General features: G+C 36.9%; 5 protein-coding genes and 1 long non-coding RNA gene across 7 annotated transcripts; 4 read left to right on the top strand and 2 right to left on the bottom strand.

Moving 5' to 3' along the window:
- The first annotated feature begins 4,052 nt into the window (after positions 1 to 4,052).
- LOC9321112 (polyadenylate-binding protein-interacting protein 9) lies at positions 4,053 to 6,708 on the top strand. Its single transcript, XM_021033789.1, is given in 11 exon segments — positions 4,053 to 4,812; positions 4,933 to 5,040; positions 5,130 to 5,174; positions 5,397 to 5,469; positions 5,578 to 5,635; positions 5,637 to 5,682; positions 5,783 to 5,842; positions 5,927 to 5,974; positions 6,063 to 6,131; positions 6,286 to 6,347; positions 6,429 to 6,708. Coding segments are annotated over 11 exon segments (999 nt in total). The 5' UTR covers positions 4,053 to 4,443; the 3' UTR covers positions 6,490 to 6,708.
- On the top strand, positions 6,490 to 6,741 carry LOC110229869 (the record flags this gene model as incomplete). The annotated part of the gene is given in 1 exon segment (XM_021030938.1): positions 6,490 to 6,741. A coding segment is annotated over 1 exon segment (204 nt), but the record flags the coding sequence as incomplete, so codon positions are not given.
- Positions 6,742 to 6,834: 93 nt separating this feature from the next.
- LOC9318947 (putative disease resistance protein At3g14460) lies at positions 6,835 to 11,755 on the bottom strand. Its single transcript, XM_002885000.2, has one exon. It carries the CDS (start codon positions 11,207 to 11,209, stop codon positions 6,920 to 6,922), a length of 4,290 nt encoding a protein of 1,429 aa, XP_002885046.1. The 5' UTR covers positions 11,210 to 11,755; the 3' UTR covers positions 6,835 to 6,919.
- On the top strand, positions 11,490 to 12,024 carry LOC110229873. The gene is given in 3 exon segments (XM_021030944.1): positions 11,490 to 11,522; positions 11,695 to 11,731; positions 11,734 to 12,024. Coding segments are annotated over 3 exon segments (147 nt in total). The 3' UTR covers positions 11,811 to 12,024.
- A 255-nt stretch (positions 12,025 to 12,279) lies between these two features.
- LOC9321113 (putative disease resistance RPP13-like protein 1) lies at positions 12,280 to 16,192 on the top strand. 2 transcript variants are annotated; one of them, XM_021033788.1, is made up of 2 exons: positions 12,280 to 12,609; positions 12,816 to 16,192. In XM_021033788.1, exon 2 carries the CDS (start codon positions 12,842 to 12,844, stop codon positions 15,998 to 16,000), a length of 3,159 nt encoding a protein of 1,052 aa, XP_020889447.1. In that variant the 5' UTR covers positions 12,280 to 12,609; positions 12,816 to 12,841; the 3' UTR covers positions 16,001 to 16,192. The 2 variants fall into 2 exon arrangements, with proteins under 2 accessions (XP_020889447.1, XP_020889446.1); XM_021033787.1 differs by having other exon boundaries at positions 12,281 to 12,609; positions 12,813 to 16,192.
- Positions 16,193 to 16,783: 591 nt separating this feature from the next.
- LOC110230283 lies at positions 16,784 to 18,495 on the bottom strand. Its single transcript, XR_002333396.1, has 4 exons — positions 18,349 to 18,495; positions 18,149 to 18,250; positions 17,659 to 17,752; positions 16,784 to 17,134 (listed from the first exon to the last, which is right to left on the bottom strand). It is a non-coding gene; the product is annotated as an uncharacterized LOC110230283 (long non-coding RNA).
- Between the last annotated feature and the right edge of the window lie 1,715 nt (positions 18,496 to 20,210).

Below are 20,210 nucleotides of genomic sequence, written 5' to 3' on the forward strand. Positions count from 1 at the left end.
TTTTATTCGACCGTCTTGTCCAATCAATGCATGTCGTTGAATATCTACTTACTTTAAGATTCCAAATTAAATGAAGAAAAAGAGAAGAATAAAGGTCTCTATCAACTTCTATAATCTATCTACTTAAATTAATAATCCTGGATTGGCGGAGAGAATAAATTTGTTTTTTTTTTTTTTTGTTTTTGTTACATGTTGGTTAATCAATTTTATACACCAAATAGCAAACTACATCCGATACACAGCTAAAATCCTACTATAAAGCTTAACTTTTACAAAATTATTCATTTAAAAATCTAATAATAGACTATTTTTATAGGCTATATTAAATTAAATGAAAATGTATAATCGTAGATTTTAGACAAGTAATGTCACTAAATCACGGAAAAACCGAAAGTGGACAAAAGAAGACAAAAGGCATTTTATGTATTTGTGATCCCTACTCATATTGATGTATTATTATGTTCTTTCAACAACAAAAAACCAATTATTATCAAGCAGCAGTAAATAAAAAACAGAGTAAAGCTGGTTTCTCCAACGGCTCAAAACTGCCGCCAAATATAAGATACCGTTAATAAAAAGACACGTCATTTCCGACAGAAAACGACGCGTAGGAGAAAACGTGTCCGTTTCACCAAGAAGATTGACCGACACGTGGCTTGGCGTGATTTTGTGTGTTTAAGTCTTTGAACGCGTTTCCATAACGGTCATCAAAACGCTTTAACCGACCGCACTTGATGAAGTTGAAACTTCGAATTGCTTTAATTATTTTTTGCTAACGCAATCCTAAAATTAGACGACCTCTTTATATTATCCAAATGTTATTTCGCCCTAATTAAACAAAAATTATCAGCAATTATTTCGTAAATTGTTTATTGAAATTTGATACAAAATGTAAGTACTATATATTATCTTCAAAATTGCTTACTGTTGCATATGAAAACCTTTTCTAAAAGTATTACAAAATTTTAAAAATGTAAGTACTATTTTTGTGTGTGTGTGGTCATTTTCATTAGTTAATAGGATTGATTAAATGTTGGTATTTTTTTCTTTCTATAACTTCTCGATGTTAATAACTAAAATCATATATATGGTTATATAACCATTACGGGTTCTATACTTTTATGTACTAATTATGTTATTAGTTTGATGATTGGTCGAAGATACACATTTAATCAAAAACAATCTGGTAGTTTTCCATGCAATTCGTTAAAAACACACACATGTAATCAATGAAAAGGATAGGTCATGTTGATACATTTCTGTTTATTTTCTTGTAAAACGTATATAGTTTATTTCAGCTACGTACCATTTGTGGTCAATTATTCTTCTTTAACTATAAAAAGGTGTTTATATAGAATATATATGTTGAAGGAAGTTTCTTAGAATTTGTTTTGGAAGAAAAATAGAAAAAAGGAACTCAATTCCAATTTTGTTAGCTCGATCGAAGCCTCGAATTAAAATTTGGTACGTTGGTTGATTTGGTATCTTCCAGAAGTCTTCGGAAAACTCGAGAATGTGTTTCATATTATTATGTTTTAAAAGAACGGTGGGAAATGATTGTATATGTAAACATTTTTACACGTGAAAATGAATGAAACCTATCAGTGATAGAAAAATACAATTCGAGAAGTTTTTTTTGGTTCACTTCCGGTATTTATTCTGTGAAGTTAACGGATGTAGGCCCATCTAAAGTTGGCCCTAAATATTAGAACCCAACGCAAATAAATTGTCACTTTTCGACAATGTTGAGTTTCCGGGAAATAATGATGGGCCTAAATGGCCTACGTGTGTGGGACGATTGTTTTGATTTTGCATGTGTTCATAACTTAAAAATGTATCTCAAAATCTTATTTCCATACCTCTATAAGAATTCAAACTTCTAAAAGGCCTTAAAATTGTAAAAGATGTTAACGCGAGACCAGCGGTCATAACTCAGCTATATTATAAGAACGGATTGCGAGGCTTGGCCGAACGCTAAACAAGTTGGTCTGCTCATGAAATGCAACATTAGCTGGATCTTACGAGACTACCGTACGTGGGAAACCAAGTTCCATGGACAATGTTCACGTTTTTAGGCCAGTTTTACTAGTCTTCACTGGGCAGTGGAAGTGGTGAGAGCTCTTCACATCTAAATAGAGCTGGCCTCTTCGAAGAATGAGGTTTCACTTTGATGCAAATCCCCTTTAGCTCCATTGTTTTTAGAAACCCCTCAGGCGAATCACGAGACAGATTTATCTTATTTGAGAATAACATATTCTCTACCCTGCTTTTGCTGGTAGATCTCTACTCTGTTTATGTCAAACCATTAATAGATGTTAATACGAACCCGAAATTCGAAAAACGTATAATATGCATGTAAATGATTGAATAACAGTAAACGAAAATAAAAACAATCGTATCAATAATTATTTGACTTTGTCGAGTAGTGATTTAATATTTTTATCAATACAATGGCCAACACGTGTGTATCTGAAACTGAAAGTGTACATACTAACATTTATGGTCGAAAGGAACTCGTGTCATCAAGTGAAGTAAAACTTTCCTTGTCCTTGTGTAGGTTACACAACGAGATATTAAAACAACAAACATGACACATGCATACACCGTATATATGTGTCATGTTTATACATATACCGATATACGAGCAAAAACAAGCATTACTCGTTAAACATGAGCCGTGTAAAAATAATTAACAATATTTTTCTCCCTTGTCTTGAAAGTTGATTGTGTTCAATTCTTCTTCGATAGGATTTACTCATTTAAAGAAAAATAGCATCTCTTGTATAATTGGTATGTAAGTCTGATCTTTCCTTCCAATGACATAATGATACAGGAAACTGTTGACGACGAATAGATAAATAAAGGATCCAGAAAATCACCTAATGTATATAATACATTATTAGAAATATACTTAGAATAAATGAGTGACATACTGACATTAGTATTCTTTATGATTGTATATTAGATACTTAGATGAAAATGTACTCAAACGAGAAAAATGTAATAAACGAAAATAATTACAAGGAAAATCCTCAAAGATAAAAAGTTTAACTACTTAAACAATATAATTATAAATTCACTTTATTCTAGTTTCGACGAAGACGGTGGATTCTGTTGTTGAATAATCAGATATTTGATTCACCGAGATTTCAGATTAGAATATCTAAAATAATTTTGAAAATACTGGAGAGGAACGAGAAACACGATAATAATAAAAAAGAAGAAGATAAAATCCTAACAAACACAAAGATTTATGCAGCAGTAGCAGCAGGCAACGGACTTATTAGTTATTTAACGAGTCTATGGCACAAAAAACAAATGTGAACCAATAAAATGGAAAACAAACTATATAACCAAAAGAAGAAGAAGAGTTTAACAAAAGTAAAAGCTAAAGAAGAAGAATATAACCACAAATTGGAATAAAATAATAGCATCGTCGATATTGTCACTTTATATTCCTTTATACGTAACATATAGATTTTACTTAACACGACTTGCATCGAAATATTAAAATTGTAACAATATAATATCATCAAGTGTGTGCAGTTTATTTTGTTTCGATATCTCTGCTAAAAATATCACATTTATTAGAATTAATTTGCTACACAGCCAGAAATATTGAAAACCTATACAATAACTTTGGTAGAAAAATGGTAAATAAGTGTTAATCATTTTGTTACACGGTTTAACGAAAATGTCATCCGCAATCATCTATCTTTATTGCTAATCATACATGTATAAAACAATGTGTCATTGGATAAAATGAGATAAAATCTAAAAAATGTTAATTTATCTTAAGATTTTTTTTTGCAAGTAAAACTAGATTAGTATAATTTGAACATTTACGTAAATATATAAGTGAGTGTGAACTATTTATTGAATTTATTCAATATTCCATTTTGCCCCATTATTTAGGGGCTACGTAAACTATGAGGCATTCATGCAAAGAATAAAAAAGATAGGGGACTCAAATATAATTAATTATGTCACTTAGAAGAAGAATAATTCTCATTTGTTTTTTTCCAGTCTTATGAATGAAAGTTAGCGTCTTAGCGAAGTAGAAAAGGCCAAAATAGAGAGCGGCCAAAACGGAAGCAAAAAAAACCTCATCATTCTTCATCTCCTCTCTTCTTCATGCTCACCGCCATAACCACACCACACACAAGTTTTCTGTAATCTCAAACTCTTTTATGGGCTAATTAATACATTTTCACTAGAAACGTCTACGAGAGATAAGCACTTGTTCTAATTATTTTGTGAAAGTTCTTGAATGGGTTTCTTTCCACTAAGAGTGTTACATTTTTGGATTTAGCCGAATTGTTTTGATCATCTTTCGTCAAAGTTTTGAATTTTACGAAAATCTACGGGAAAATTAAGGAGAAAACTTTCTCCTCCTTGTTTTGTTTGGTCTAAATTTTCTCTGTTTTTGGTGTTTTTGATCCAATGGCTACGGTCACTGAGATGCCCACTGATGTTGTTGTTGTCGACGATGTTAATGGAATTAGTACCAAAAGTGATGGCGAAAAGATCATAGATGAGGGAATTGAGAAGAGCTCGATCACGTGTTCTAAAACCGAGACTGAATCCGAGCTCAAACCCAAATCCGAGTTTGATATGCAGAAGCTTGTGGCTATGTTCAAGAAACTCAATCCTTTGGCGAAAGAGTTTTTTCCTTCTTACTATGATCCGAAGAAGAACCATCACGTCGGGAAAGCTAATCAATTTCTATCGGCTGACGATTTTGCCACCACCAATAAACAATCTGGTGAAGAATTTGATCCTGATGCCAAAAAGGATGACAATACCCGCAAGGTAAAATTTTTGAAGATAATTTGGATTTGATCATTTAATCTGATGATTTCGATGTGAGTTTTGTTGTAAATCTTTAAACTTTGACTAAAGGGTTCTGTTTACTGGTATTTGTGATTACAGAGAAGAAACTATAGCCAAGGGAGGAGGAGGTTAACTGGAAGAATTTCTAAGGCTCAAAGAGAGGATAGTATTAGAAGAACAGTTTATGTTTCCGACATTGACCAGAGTGTAAGTTTTTATATAATCTTTTAAGGTTCTTGGAAGATTCGAGTTATTTTGCATTAATTAATGTAACATAAATCTGCTTTGTGATTTAGGTGACTGAGGAGGGTCTTGCTGGCTTGTTTAGTAACTGTGGACAAGTAAGATGATCCTTAAAGTTTATATCTTTCTCCTTCATGTGTTTTGGACAATGTGTTAAATTTAGACTAGTTTTAAGTCTGTGCCAGAGGTAATACTGAGCTTTAAAAGCCTTTCTGTTGAAAATGAGAATGTGTAGCAAGAAATTTCATGATCAAAATGTTACTTTGGTGGTATATAGTTGTGTGTGTGACGAAAGGTTGAGTTCTTCTTCTTTTGTTAAGGTTGTTGACTGTCGAATTTGTGGCGATCCGCATTCAGTTCTTCGATTTGCGTTTGTTGAGTTTGCTGATGACCGTAAGTTTGGCTGCTGGAATCTTTAAATGCTTTAACAAAAATGTCCATGTCACTTTTTAACCCATAGTATAGTATTCATTCACATAGTAAATTTTTTTGTTTCTACAGAGGGCGCACGAGAAGCTTTAAGCCTTGGTGGAACAATGCTCGGGTTCTACCCGGTGAGGGTCAAAAACTGCCATTCTACCAGTGAATCCCACATTTCTTCCAAGGGTAAATGCTCCGATGTTCAGAAGTTCTACTACTCAATACTCAATTTTGTTTCGAGTTTTCGAATCTTACTTTGATATCTACTATGTTGTGGTTAATTCAGTCAGAAGATGAAAGGGAGATGTGCACAAGGACAATCTATTGCACAAATATCGACAAGAAGGTAAATACTGAACAATCTACAAAAAAAAGTCTGTAATACATTATTTTATTAGTATCTCCTGGTTTAAGATTCTTACGACTGCAGGTTTCTCAAGCTGATGTGAGAAACTTCTTTGAGTCTGCATGTGGTGAGGTCAGAACAGAACCTTATACCTACTTGATTTCTCTCTCAATTAACCTGAATTTGGAGTACAGCTCAAATTGTTTTCTAATATACGCAGGTAACTCGCCTGAGGCTTCTTGGCGATCAATTGCATTCAACTCGCATAGCTTTTGTTGAATTTACTCTGGTGAGCTCTTTTCTCCATGAATGTGATTTAATACATTCCCTGCATTCTCTTTTTTTTGTTTGCTCTTATTACTGATGACAAAATAATTGACACAATGGCATTGTTTTCACCTGCAAACTCAATGTTATATTTGTTTTTCTTTTCGAATGAACAGGCAGATAGTGCACTTAGGGCGCTTAATTGCAGCGGGATGGTCGTTGGATCCCAACCGATAAGGTAAACTACCATCAATGCAGTGTCTTAAATCATTCTCTGATTATGTCAATGGTTTAACACTTGGCTCTGTTTGTTTTTCAGGGTAAGTCCATCAAAGACACCAGTGAGGCCAAGAATCACTCGACCACCATCGACCAACTAGAAAGAGGCCCGACTAGCTGACTGCAAACATTTCATTTCTTTCAGCAATTGTTTTTTCCATTCTCTACGTTTCAGAACAGTTATCTCAAGTTTTAGTAGCTGGAAACACTATGATCCTGCTTCTGAATTTGGAGTTCTTGTTAGGCTCTGTCTTTTCGAGTTCCAGTGAGATACTTTCATCTGTTTCATCATCTTTCTCTCTTAAGGGATTTTTGGAGCATTTGCTTTTCAAAGTTCTTGCCTTTTCACAACATGTTTTTTTGTTTTTCCAAGGTTAGATCAACAGTGCTGAAGAAATTACTATTTTGAGATTGAATAGAAGAAAAAGCTGTAAAATTTGGAAATCTGTGAGAAGAGCTCCAATGGTAGTATAAACTGTGAATTTAAAATGTCGTGTACATCAAGTAAGGTCTAAATAAATAATCTTTTCATCAAGAGAAGATCTCGCCGTCAATTTCCACATGTGGAATGTTCAAAACCTTGAAGAACTCTGTTTCTGCTTCAGCAAAATTCTCAGACAACAATGAACATGAGCTTATTCTCAAACAAGACAAAGGAGGAAGATCTTCATCTATCGATATCTGTAGCTTATCACAGCCGTTGATCTCCATCGTCTCAATAGCTTTTGTATCTTGAAACCCTTTTCGATTCAGAGTCTTGAGGTTCTCGAAACGACTAATCCTCAGAGAAATAATCCCTTTTGGCAATAACCCTTCATCTGGAAACGATTCAATGTCTTCGTTACCTCCTTCAATCTCAAGATTTCGAAGATTTTCCAAATCTCTCAATCCCCATTCGATTCTCGGTGTAAGCTTGTCGCAAATGCTGATGCAAAGTGTTCGGAGATTACTCGGAAACCCTCCACCTGGGATCGTCTCGATTTCTGGGCATTTGACTATAAACAGTGACAAGAGAGAAGTGAGTCCGAACAATTTCTCCGGTAAAGCTCGGAGCTTTTTGCAGTTAGAGAGTAACATTGAAGAGAGTTTCGGTGTTGGAAGTCCTCCTTGTGGGAAAGTTACCAGATTTGGACAATCCCTAATTTCAAGAGACTCGAGAGCGATACGATCGTCTCCAAGTCCTGCGTGAATTGAGAAAGTTTTGAAGCTTTCACAATCCCTAATCGAGAGGCTTTTCAGCTTCGGAAACAAGGAGAGAGGGAAGTTGACGAGATTGCTGCAGCTACTTCCGATGAACAGGTATTCGAGCTGTGAGTAACTTCGTGTTGGCTGCAAACTCTCTGCGAAATCTAGTTTCTTGCAGTCTCTTATGTATAAGGTTTTCAATGTGGTTGGAGGGTGGCTTCCAGGGAAAGATTCTAGAGAGTGACAAGCAATGATGATCAGTTCATGGAGATTTGGATTGCTTTCTGTTAAGTTCTCCGGTAAGGAAGTGAGTCCATCGCAGCTGTCGATGTGGAGTGACTGTATATTTTGAGGAAGCTCCATGAGGTGAGAGATCTCTGTCACTTTCAAATAGTCCATGTCTGTTTCATCATCATATTGTGAAAGCTTTTTGTTATCTGTATCACTTGATGGTGGACTCCGAACAGAAAGCTTTCCATATGGCTGGTACTGGTAGCTAAGCCTACTACTTCCAAGAAGACCTGAACCTTCATTTTTGGGATCTGGAAGAAGTGATGTTCTTGATATATACGGACTTAACGAGCTAGGTATATCCGAGATATATCCTGAGTATCTTGCCGAGATCACTGCAGGTTCTTCAAAATGCTGAGGTAAGCTTCCAAGTTGAGTTTCATATTGGTCGAAATCTTGTGTTTGTGACAGTGGACGATCCTTTGGCAAAGATGACAAGCTTGATGTCGAAGTTACTTCATTGTCATCATTACTTTGACTACTTGAAGCAAAACCTGGCTGAGCACTGGTACTTGCATCAGATTTTGAATTCCCTGTAGGGGAAGACAGTTCCCTTCTGCTCATAGAGGGAATGCTGGTTGGACTTTCTGGAATATTTGTCAGACTCCTTCTGGAGGAATGTTCTCCTCCAGCAACTGCTCTTAGGGGACAATCAGAGATGGTGACTTCAGTGGAAGAAGGGAGTCCTTCTGGAAATTTTTTTGTTAAGCTGGGGCATCTTTGTATTATGAGTTTTTGGAGGCAAGGAAAGATCCCACCTTCTAGTTCCGGACAAATCCATTCTTCCCATCTTGGCATGCCATAGAACTTTAGAGTTTGCAAGGATTGAAACGGTACACAGCTAAGGTTGTTCTCACCGAAGAAGAAGTCTATACCAACCTTCTGCAGAATGTTAAATTTTTCAATGCTGAGATACTTGAGTGAAGGCAACTGCCCCAGTGGAGGCAGTGATATGCAGAGGTTGCAGCTACTGAGAGTGACGGACGCAATACCGAAGAATGAAGAATCGCCCAACCACTTCGGAAATGCTCCACCCTGATAAGATTCAATGCAGAACGTTTTCAAGTGTGGATGGGGTTCTAGCATCCTTAGGACCTCTTTCTGGTCACAGGCCAATGCATTAAAACTACCAGGGACGAAGCCAGAACCTTTGACAGTCCACTTCAGGATTAACTCGTCAAGGAATGGCTTTCTTTTCAAACCAGCGTCTTTTGCTTCTGAGGCAAAAGCCACATTTTGTAGCTCAGAGATGCGAAGTGTCCCTCGGAGATGAGAAAGTTCTTTGAGCTCATGCAGCCCGGCACCACTCAGCCTTCCTATAGCAAAATTTGATAACTTCTGCAAGCTTCGCAGCTTTTTTATTCCTGGTGGCATCTCTACCAAAGGAGTGCCAACGAGATCAAGGAAGCGCAAATTGATGAGTTCGGCAATGCTTTTTGGCAGGCTTGTGAGGTCACGACAATTTGACAACAATAGTGTCTGCAGATTACATAGAGTACACACAAACTCTGGGAGATCTTTTATTTTGGTGCTTGACAAATCTAGATACCGTAACAGCTTCAAACCTTTTAATGATTTAGGCAAGTTGGTTATCTGATAATGAGACAAGCTAAGAATTCGTAGGCCGCTCAATGCATGGAGCAAAGGATTCAAAACTTTTTCTGTTAGTTGGAGAGATTCAAGACTTGTTGGCGAGTTGAACGGAAGAATGGTTCTCAGAAACTCAGCTCCAGAGATGGACCTGAAAGCCACGGAAGCATCACATTGGCTTCTAGAAAACGAAAAATGTCGAGTTGTGCTTGGTATCTCCGGAATGTTGTCATCTTCCAGTCTGAAACAAAAATCTCCTGAAACAGCTTTTGCCAAATCATTCATAAGATCATGCATCACAAAGCTCGTCATGGTGATATCCAATCTCTGAAAAAAAGATTGAGCAACTAAATCACCAAGGTAATCATTTCCAATATCTTCCAATCTTCTGCTGCTCCTTGGTTGGTATAAGAGGTCTATTGCCATCCATAGGAGTATTAATTCCTCCCTATCGAAAATATGACCCTTGGGGAATATTGAGCAGAGGGCAAAGCATCGCTTAAGTTGAGCAGGAAGAGAGTCATAGCTTAGTTTAAGAACTGGAAGGATACTGTTGGTGTAGCTTGAGAAATTCTTTGATACAGCATACCAGTCGTCAGGATTTGGCTTTGAACGGAGATGAGATGCAATGGCTCGTGCAGCTAATGGCAAGCCCTTGCACTGTTCTGCAATCCTTTTGCCAATTCCTTCTAGTTCTTGGTTGATAGAACCGACTGATATATTTCCAAATGCAAATCTAGAGATCAGCTCCCAACATTCTTCATTAGTCATCAACTTCATTTGGTAGATTTTTTCAGCCTTTGCTACTGTGGAGACAATTTCACTTCGTGTGGTTAGAACAATCTTGCTTCCTTCCTCTGCATCAGTAAAGGCGACCTGGAAACTTTCCCATTCTGAATCACTTTCAGACCAAAAATCATCCAGAACAAGTAAAAATCTCTTCCCCGAGAGTGTTTTCTTCAGCTGAATTTGAAGTGAAGGTAGATCCTCAGTATTAACTGCACTTGAAGTGATATCCTGCAGAACGGCTTTCGTAACCGTGAAGACGTTAAAGTTTATCCCGGCAGAGATCCACATTTTAACATCAAAATGTTCTGTCACCCTGTTGTCATTAAAAACTATCTCTGTCAAGGTAGTCTTTCCAACCCCTGGCATACCAACTACGGAGATCACAGTTGGTTTCCCAGTGCTTATTTCATCATCAGAAAGCAGCAAATTGACTAACGCTAGCTTATCTTCCACTCGCCCGACCACTCTGCCTTGTGGAAGATCATCAGGTCTTGACCGTGATGCTTGTCTCCATTGTGGTTCTCGAGTCTCGCTATATTCTTTCAATCCAATAACTTCAATGTGTTTCACATGATGTTCCAGCAGTCTAACTACTTTTTCCATCTTTGGTTCTATCTTTTTCTGGATGGTTTCTCGACCAGCCATGAGATTCTGGAATAGTCCTCCTAAGCCTCCTGCTTCAGCTACTACTCTTCTCCGCAAAGCTTCGGTTAGCAACTCATCAAGGACATCCTCTGCCTGGAAGAAAGCATCTTTGATTCCTGTAAGCCAATGTTTTATTTCCCGAACATGTTCTGCTCTCTGCTCAGCATCCGCAAGCACCGGGTTCGCAGTCACCAAAGCAACCTTCAATCTCTTCAGCAATGCACTGGAGGACTTTCCTTTACATAGTTCGACCAATTCTTGAGAAGTATTAATCCGTTCAACCATCACGTTCGCACAATTTGATAAATAGGAGTTCGCCATGTTTTCCCTGTAACTTGTTGGAGCCAAGGAGTTGCAACAAGTCTCACAAGAAAAACCCAAGCCAATTATTGGAATAAGCAAGCAGAAAAGGGTTTGTTGACTTGCTGTTCTTTATGCAATTCGTCAGCTGGCCTGCAGCAAATGATAATAATGTCAAGATTCTTGAGATGATCTTCTTCCATTTGATCATGAGATTCATTAGTTTGCAGACATTTTCCCTAAAACTGCTATTTACATCCCATTTTCTAAAAGTGTAATTACATTGTTTTTTGCAGTGGCCATGGAGCATTCAACGAGTCACATTCAAGAAAAAGTAGACAAACTAAGGGGGAAGTAAGGTGAATCTGACCTGATTTTTTTCTTTCTTTTTTGCTCTGTTTGAAGTTTACTCTATCTCGCTTGTGTTGTCTTCTTCCTTGCCCTCTTATTATGTTCTACGTTGTGTCTAAACTTTAGAACCTTTGTGCAGCATTTAGATCTATCAGACGAGGAAGCCAAAAAGGGTTTGGCTGCATAATATCCCAATGTTCCTAAGAAGCTCTTGGGGAAGAAATGGTCCTGCCAATCTCTCGGTTCAACCAATAAGTACCACATGACATGACGCGAGTTTTCTTATATATCACACCATCTTTTTTTTTTTTTTTTTTTTCTTTCTATCTTCTCTAATTTATCTATATTATCGGCAAAAGATTTGACAGATGGTGTTGAATTCACCACAGTTCTGCATTCCAACCTAAAACAACAAATCAAAAAAGTAAATTTGAATTAAAATTATGTTTCATACAATATCTTTTTGGTCATGATATTTATCTCTATTTACAAGTTTTGTTCCTTAAATTTACAAGTCTAATCTGGGCTCCAGAAAGACATTGTAGACCCTATAGGAGACAAAAAACATTTAAAGGTCTTAGCTATATATGAAAGAAGACTCCAAAATGTGCATCCGTTGATTTAACTTATGGTTTTGCATTTTTGTGTAAGATTGACTTTGTCTTAGACTAAGACAATGTAAGACTTTTCATGCCAGCTCACGATGGAATCAATCTAGAATTTAATATTTTGTTTGTTTGTTGAAAGATGAAACTTTGTTAATTTGAAGTCGAATTCTACCTATTATTTAATTTTCCACTTGTAACTGATCAGAATTTTCAGAGTATTTTTCGCAAGTCAAATTGAACATTCCTCTGCTATTTTTAATCTAAGTAAATGATTTTGACTAATTCATAAGTTTCGTCCTTTTCAGGATATCATCAAGTTTCTCCATGGAAATGCTGGCAACTTCCAATCATTTTCGGGGTAGTTTCAGCTGGTGATTGTAGAATACATTTCGGTGGCATGATTCATCGTGTGTTTTATCAAGTCAACTCAGTAAACGAATTTCATTCCCTTGTTTGATTAAGGTTAGTCTCTCTGAATTTTCCCACCAAACTGTTATGACCACTTGCTTTGTAATTTCTTAGTATTTGGAATCTTTGTGAATCAAATTATTTGAGGAGGATAACACTGAACAAATAAATAGCCTGCTGTGAAGTGGTTCATCCTGAGAAATTAATCTCCCAGTTCTTGATTTCGTCTTTGTCTCTTGTTTGTTTTGTTTTTCCAGAAGGCTTTGTGTGTGGAAAGACAGACGAGATGACCGGCATAGAAGGGATGTTTCTCTCCGCTTTTTTACAAGCTCTCTTCCAGACGCTGCTGTCTGAGCCTTTCAAGAGCTTCTTCAAGAGGCGAGAACTGAATGAGAATGTACTCGAGAGGCTCAGCACTGCGTTGTTGACAATAACTGCTGTTCTGATTGATGCTGAGGAGAAGCAGATTACAAACCCGGTGGTGGAAAAATGGGTCAACGAGCTGAGAGATGTTGTTTACCATGCTGAAGATGCTCTTGATGATATTGCTACAGAAGCTCTGCGTCTCAACATAGGAGCTGAATCTTCTTCCTCCAACAGGCTGAGACAGCTTCGTGGCAGAATGTCCCTGGGCGATTTTCTTGATGGGAACAGTGAACATTTGGAGACCCGGCTTGAGAAGGTCACAATAAGGCTCGAGCGTTTAGCCTCACAAAGAAATATCCTGGGTTTGAAAGAGCTTACTGCAATGATACCCAAACAAAGGTTGCCAACGACATCTCTTGTGGATGAATCTCAAGTGTTTGGTAGAGCTGACGATAAAGATGAGATCATAAGATTTTTGATTCCTGAAAATGGAAACGATAACCAGTTAACCGTTGTAGCTATTGTTGGAACTGGAGGGGTTGGCAAAACCACACTTTCACAACTCCTATACAATGATCAGCGTGTTCAGAGTCATTTTGGAACTAGAGTCTGGGCTCATGTCTCAGAAGAGTTTGACGTTTTTAAGATCACCAAAAAGGTTTATGAGTCCGTTACTTCCCGACCTTGCGAATTCACCGACCTGGATGTACTTCAAGTCAAATTGAAGGAGAGATTAACAGGAACAGGCTTACCGTTTCTGCTTGTTCTAGATGATCTGTGGAATGAAAATGTTGCTGATTGGGAACTTCTACGCCAACCTTTTATACATGCTGCTCAAGGGAGCCATATTCTTGTGACAACACGAAGCCAACGTGTTGCATCCATTATGTGTGCTGTCCATGTACATAACCTTCAGCCACTATCTGATGGAGATTGCTGGTCGTTGTTTATAAAAACTGTATTTGGTAATCAAGATCCGTGCCTAGATCAAGAAATTGGAGATCTTGCGGAAAGGATAGTGCACAAGTGCCGTGGCCTGCCTTTGGCTGTGAAAACACTTGGTGGCGTTCTACGGTTTGAAGGTAAAGTCAAAGAATGGGAGAGAGTTTTAAGCAGCAGGATTTGGGATCTTCCAGCTGATAAGAGCAATCTACTTCCAGTTTTACGGGTAAGCTATTACTACCTTCCAGCTCACTTGAAACGATGTTTTGCCTATTGCTCAATATTTCCAAAAGGGCATGCATTTGAGAAGGAAAAGGTAGTTCTTTTGTGGATGGCAGAAGGTTTCTTGCAACAAACGAGAAGCAATAAAAATCTAGAAGAACTCGGAGATGAGTACTTTTATGAACTACAATCAAGGTCGCTTTTTCAAAAGACCAAAACGAGATATATTATGCATGACTTTATCAATGAGCTCTCTCAGTTTGCTTCAGGAGAGTTCAGCTCGAAGTTTGAAGATGGATGCAAACTTCAGGTGTCAGAAAGGACCAGATATTTATCGTACTTACGAGATAATTATGCAGAGCCTATGGAGTTTGAGGCTCTTCGCGAGGTCAAGTTTCTCAGAACTTTTCTACCACTCAGCCTCACAAATTCTTCTCGGTCATGCTGCTTAGATACAATGGTCAGCGAGAAGTTACTTCCAACACTTACCCGCTTGCGTGTTTTGTCTTTATCACATTACAAGATCGCGAGGCTGCCCCCAGATTTTTTCAGGAACTTAAGCCATGTTCGGTTTTTGGATCTCTCTCTCACTGAACTAGAAAAACTTCCGAAATCCCTTTGTTATATGTACAACCTCCAGACACTTTTGATCTCCTACTGTTCTAGCCTGAAGGAGCTACCTACAGACATTAGCAACCTCATCAATCTGCGGTATCTTGATCTAATTGGGACGAAGCTAAGACAAATGCCGCGGAGATTTGGTAGATTGAAGAGCCTCCAGACTCTTACAACTTTTTTCGTGAGCGCTAGTGACGGGGCAAGGATTTGTGAACTTGGAGAGCTTCATGACCTTCATGGAAAACTCAAAATAATTGAGCTACAACGAGTTGTGGATGTTGGTGATGCTGCAGGAGCAAATTTAAACAGCAAGAAACATCTGAAGGAGATAGATTTTGTCTGGAGAACTGGATCTAGTAGCTCAGAGAGCAACACAAATCCTCACAGGACGCAAAACGAAGCTGAAGTTTTTGAGAAGTTACGCCCGCATAGTCATATCGAGAAACTCACCATTGAGAGATACAAAGGAAGATGGTTTCCTAAGTGGTTAAGTGATTCTTCATTCTCAAGAATCGTGTGTATACACCTCAGAGAGTGTCAATACTGTTCCTCCTTGCCATCTCTTGGTCAACTACCAGGTCTCAAAGAACTTAACATTTCAGGAATGGCCGGGATTAGAAGCATAGGTCCCGAGTTCTATTTCAGCGATCTACAACTGCGGGATAGAGACCAACAGCCGTTTAGATCACTTGAAACACTGCGATTTGATAACCTGCCAGATTGGCAAGAGTGGTTAGACGTAAGGGTCACAAGAGGAGACTTGTTCCCTTCTCTCAAGAAACTTTTCATCCTGAGATGTCCAGCGCTAACAGGGAATCTACCTACCTTTCTTCCTTCTCTGATCTCTCTTCATGTCTATAAATGCGGCCTCTTAGATTTCCAGCCAGACCACCACGAATACAGGAACCTTCAAACGCTAAGCATAAAAAGCAGCTGTGACTCTCTCGTTACATTTCCTTTAAGCCAGTTCGCCAAGCTCGACAAGCTCGAAATCGATCAGTGCACATCCTTGCACTCTCTTCAGCTCTCAAATGAGCATTTGCATGGTCTGAATGCCCTAAGAAACCTGAGAATCAATGACTGTCAGAATCTGCAGCGTCTTCCAGAGCTAAGCTTCCTGTCTCAACAATGGCAGGTCACGATCACGAACTGCAGGTATCTCAGACAGTCAATGGAACAACAGCATCAATATCATCATCCTCAGTTTCATCTTCCTAGATCAAACGTTTCAGGCTCACCGAGGTCTTATGGTTCACACAGATCATATGATTCACGTTCATCTTCAAGATATGACTAAACCTGATTCGGTCGCCTTAATCAAATACCTTTATCTTTGTTCCATTTCTCTGTGGCTCTTCCTTTCTAGTTTTGTACTACTGTTGTGAGTTTTGTAACAAGTGTTTTATTATCTTTTCCCCAGTCACAGGGATTTTCCAACTATAAAAAAGAACATTAGCACTTTGAATCAAATATAGAAAATATAAGGGTACAATTTGTAATAAACAAAAGGCTGATCTAAAACGGCCCAATGGGTTTAGGCGTTTAGCCTTAAGTTCATAGCCAAACACTCACCTTTTTCTCATATTCCAAAATTGATCCAAAATTGAAATTTTAACCCAAACAAAAGTACAAAACATACCCAAATGGGATGAGATAATATTTTAGAAAATTCCTGGAAAATCATAAACACATACTCCCTCTGTTTTTGAAAAGTTGTCGTTTTAACTGTATTTGGACAAATTAAAAAAAGGTATACAATGACTATATTAACCTCATAAAAATGACAAGTAATTATTTACAAATAATTTGTGTTCAATAAAATGAGGGTAATTTAGGTAGTTATTGGCATAAATTACATTATTACCTTAAAACGACAACTAATTTAAAACAAAAAAAAAACTCTAAAACGACAACTATTCGAAAACGGAGGGAGTATTACCTTATAAAGAAAGTTTTACAAAAAAAGTCAATACAAATCCACGGCAGCCAATGACTATCTATAGCTTTTTTTTTTTAAATACTAGGGGATACATTCGATAATTTAGTTTTAAATTATTTTTTAGTTTCTTTAGAATACATATGAAATAATCAAGTGATGTAGTATCTAACATATGTTTACAAAAACATGTATGGAACAAGTAATTGTTCAGTTTTAAGACTGTAGTATATATTATAAAGCCAAATTATTTGACAAAAAGTATGTCTAAAATCAATTTGAAAACAAATTCTATCTACTTCTACATTGGATGGATGACCACCGAGAGTATTCTCTTGAACAGATCCACCCCAAAGACCGAGTCTTATGAGCGGAAACCAAATAAGATGTTTCGATGGGGTTATATCAAGTGAATCCTCTTGAGCATCTTTACATGATTTAATCATCATGTCTTATGAGGTATCCATTTGTTGAAGTATGAACGTTTATTAAATCCTGCACATGAAGAGAAAGTTGGAATCAATGATCAAGTGCAAGAAGCAAGCAACAGAGGCGACACAAACAATGATCTGAAACAAAGTCAATTGTGGAAAAAAAGAAGGAAGCAACTAAGCAAAGAAAGGAAGAAGCAAGAGACCTACCTTTGTGTGATAAGTCAAAAATCATCAAAGGAAGCAAAAAGACAGAGACTATGCAAAAAAAAAAAAAAAAAAAAAGACAGAGACTATGCACAGAAATCTGCAATTAGTTGCCTGCAAAGGAGAGAAATTGGTAAAGAAATTGATCGAAGATAAACGGATGGGTGTTACGAAAAAAATCTGTCAAGTGATGGCAAAGCAGCTCACAAAAGAAGAATATAGTGAGTAGGCTAATATAACTATGTCAAGAAGACTTTTCAGTTGTTATCTCTCTAAGTTTTTTAAAACATTCTCTTGCTTTCACACTAAATAAAAAGAAACAAAATAGAGAGTGAAGAAGAGAATGAAAACAGAGAACTTGAGAGAAGAGAGGGAACGGACCTGGAGCTTGATGGAGAAGATCAAGAAGGTCCGACCTGAAACAGAGCGAAGCGACAAGAATTCAACACCATCATGATAAGCTTTTCAATCCTACCTATGCAACAAAGCCAAAATCACCACCATCATAATTATTATTCAAACCAAATATGGAATAAATCAAACCCAGGACAGTCACGTAGTAATTGCTTAACACTCCCAAACAAAATGCAGTGGTAAAAGTCTTCTTACAATCCTTTGAATAACAAAGAAAAAATTACTAAACTTGGTAAGAGCTATCAAATCTTTTAATGAGATCAGACATCAACTAAATAGTACCTCTAAGCGGTCAAGAAGACTCTCCGCAACAGCATAAAACCAACAAAACTTCAATTTCGTATAAGTATTATAGACAATCAACAGAGTCCCAGTATATCGAATTCAACGATAGTTTCAAGCAAACATATTCAATTTCTTGAAAACACAGAAGCAAAGAAACGAAAAAGCTACAAACCTTGAATAGCTTCCATTTATTTTTGGGCTTTGGCTTGCATATCGCGCAGCGCATCAGCTTCTTCCTCCATCTCTTTCAATCTCCTCTTTATCCCATCAAGCTCTTGATACCACGAAATCAAAACCGGAAAAAAACAGAAATATAAAAATGAAGTAAAAAATCAAATCGAGCAAACACACATAAGAGACAGAGAAGCAGACCTTAATGACGCCATCATCTGCGGCAAGCATATCCGGATCCAACAATGAATCGTTTCCTTCTTCTCCATCTCTCTAATAGCTTTCCTCTGCCTCCTTCATCGTGTGCGCGCATCTGTATGACTGTTTCTAATTTGTTTTTTTTAGTGCTTGGTATTAAATTTGCAAAAATAATCGAAGAAGCATTATCAAGCCAAAGGGGACGGACGCATGAGATTTAAGCTTGGTGACGTGGCTTGATAGATGTATTTTTAAATGGGTAATATTAGAAACTAGTCATGGAATAGAAAAGAATTAAGAGAATAGACTTGTGTCAGAAAACATAGGTAAATAACCTTTTGTGGAGTAGAAAAAATACTAAAATATCCTTCTGTTTTCTTGTTTTTACAATAATGCCGATGGCAGTAGTTACAATAACTCTGGTTGAACAAATCATGTGTTTCTCTGAAATAACACGACATATTAACAAAAACATACTATTCTCTTGAATAACACGAAATATTAACAACCATATATAATTGTTAACAAATTTCATGGATTTTTATTAGATAGCGTGACAAGTATTTATATATCAAAGGTAATAGCATATTTTGTCCTTAAAATACATGCATTTTAAAAAATAGACATGTGTTTTAAAATCAGATCTAATGTCTTATCACACCGGGGAGTGGTGGAGAAAGTCCGGCGAGAAGAGAAAACAGAGTACGACCAAGAGAGATGAAAGGGAGAGATTTTTAGGAAAAACAATTGTTAAAAAGAGATCTGGTAGTGAAGAGATTCGATGAGAAAAAGAAAGAATGAGAAAAACAAAGATTTCATGGTAAATGTGATGAAAGTTTTTAATAATTGTGCACAAGTCTTGTTGAACAATTCATGTGTTTCTCTTAAATAACACGATATATTTACAAAAAACATACCATTTTTTTAAATAACATGAAGTATTAACAAATAAATATAATTGTTAAAAACTTTCATGGGTTTTTATTGGATAGCGTGACAAATATTTATATATCAGTGGTAATAGCATGTTTTTTCCTTAAAATACATGCATTTTAAAAACTAGTCATGTGTTTTAAAATCAGATTTAATTTCTTAATTATCACACCGGAGAGGTGGAGAAATTCGGCGATAATGGAAAACAGAGAACGACCAAGGGATCTAGTAGGAAGATATGGGTAAAGAAAAAGAGCTCTAGTAGTGAAGAGATAAGATGAAAAGAAGAGAGATTGAGAAAAAGAAAAGATTCCATGGTGAATCTGGTGATGAATTCTGGCAAAAAGAAAGAAGAGAATCAGTGGTGATGAAGTCAAGAGGAAGCGACAGTGGAGAAGCCATGGATGTGGTGGTGGATACAATGGATGTGATGCTGGATACAAATGACCTATTTAGAGCTTATGGATCTGATAGTGGTTATCTCTGTAATGGAGTTGTTAGGGAGAAAGTGGTGGTAGTTTCGGAGAAATTAAAGAAATAGAAAGAGAGAGAAAGAGAATGAAAAAAAATGAAGGATTAGCTTTGGTTAGGGTAAAAGTGTCATAAATGGTGTACAAAAGTCTTTCTCTCTCTCATACTTTTGGTCTATGGCTATTTACTTAATTCTTTTGTAGTCAAAGATTAATTACTACATATTCTCTTTTTAAATACGATAGCTGATGTGGCAGCTTAAAAACAACTCTCTCAATTCACGTGAGAAGCTTTAAATAATCTTTTTTATTAATAAGAAATCCTATTATAATAAATCACAAGTCACTTTCCAAATAACTGCATATCTCTCCATTTGACACATGTCTTAAGTCTAAAATTTGACTATTTTACCTTTTTTTTACCACCAATTTACGACAAAAAAAAATAAAAACTGTCTCTCT

The sequence above is a fragment of the Arabidopsis lyrata genome (genome assembly GCF_000004255.2).
Source record: "Arabidopsis lyrata subsp. lyrata unplaced genomic scaffold ARALYscaffold_3, whole genome shotgun sequence".
Taxonomy (NCBI): Eukaryota; Viridiplantae; Streptophyta; class Magnoliopsida; order Brassicales; family Brassicaceae; genus Arabidopsis; species Arabidopsis lyrata.

Bases quoted from the DNA above. Each gene is read 5' to 3' on its own strand.
- LOC9318947 (XM_002885000.2), bottom strand. From the start codon at position 11,209: ATGGCGAACTCCTATTTATCAAATTGTGCGAACGTGATGGTTGAACGG.
- LOC9321113 (XM_021033788.1), top strand. From the start codon at position 12,842: ATGACCGGCATAGAAGGGATGTTTCTCTCCGCTTTTTTACAAGCTCTC.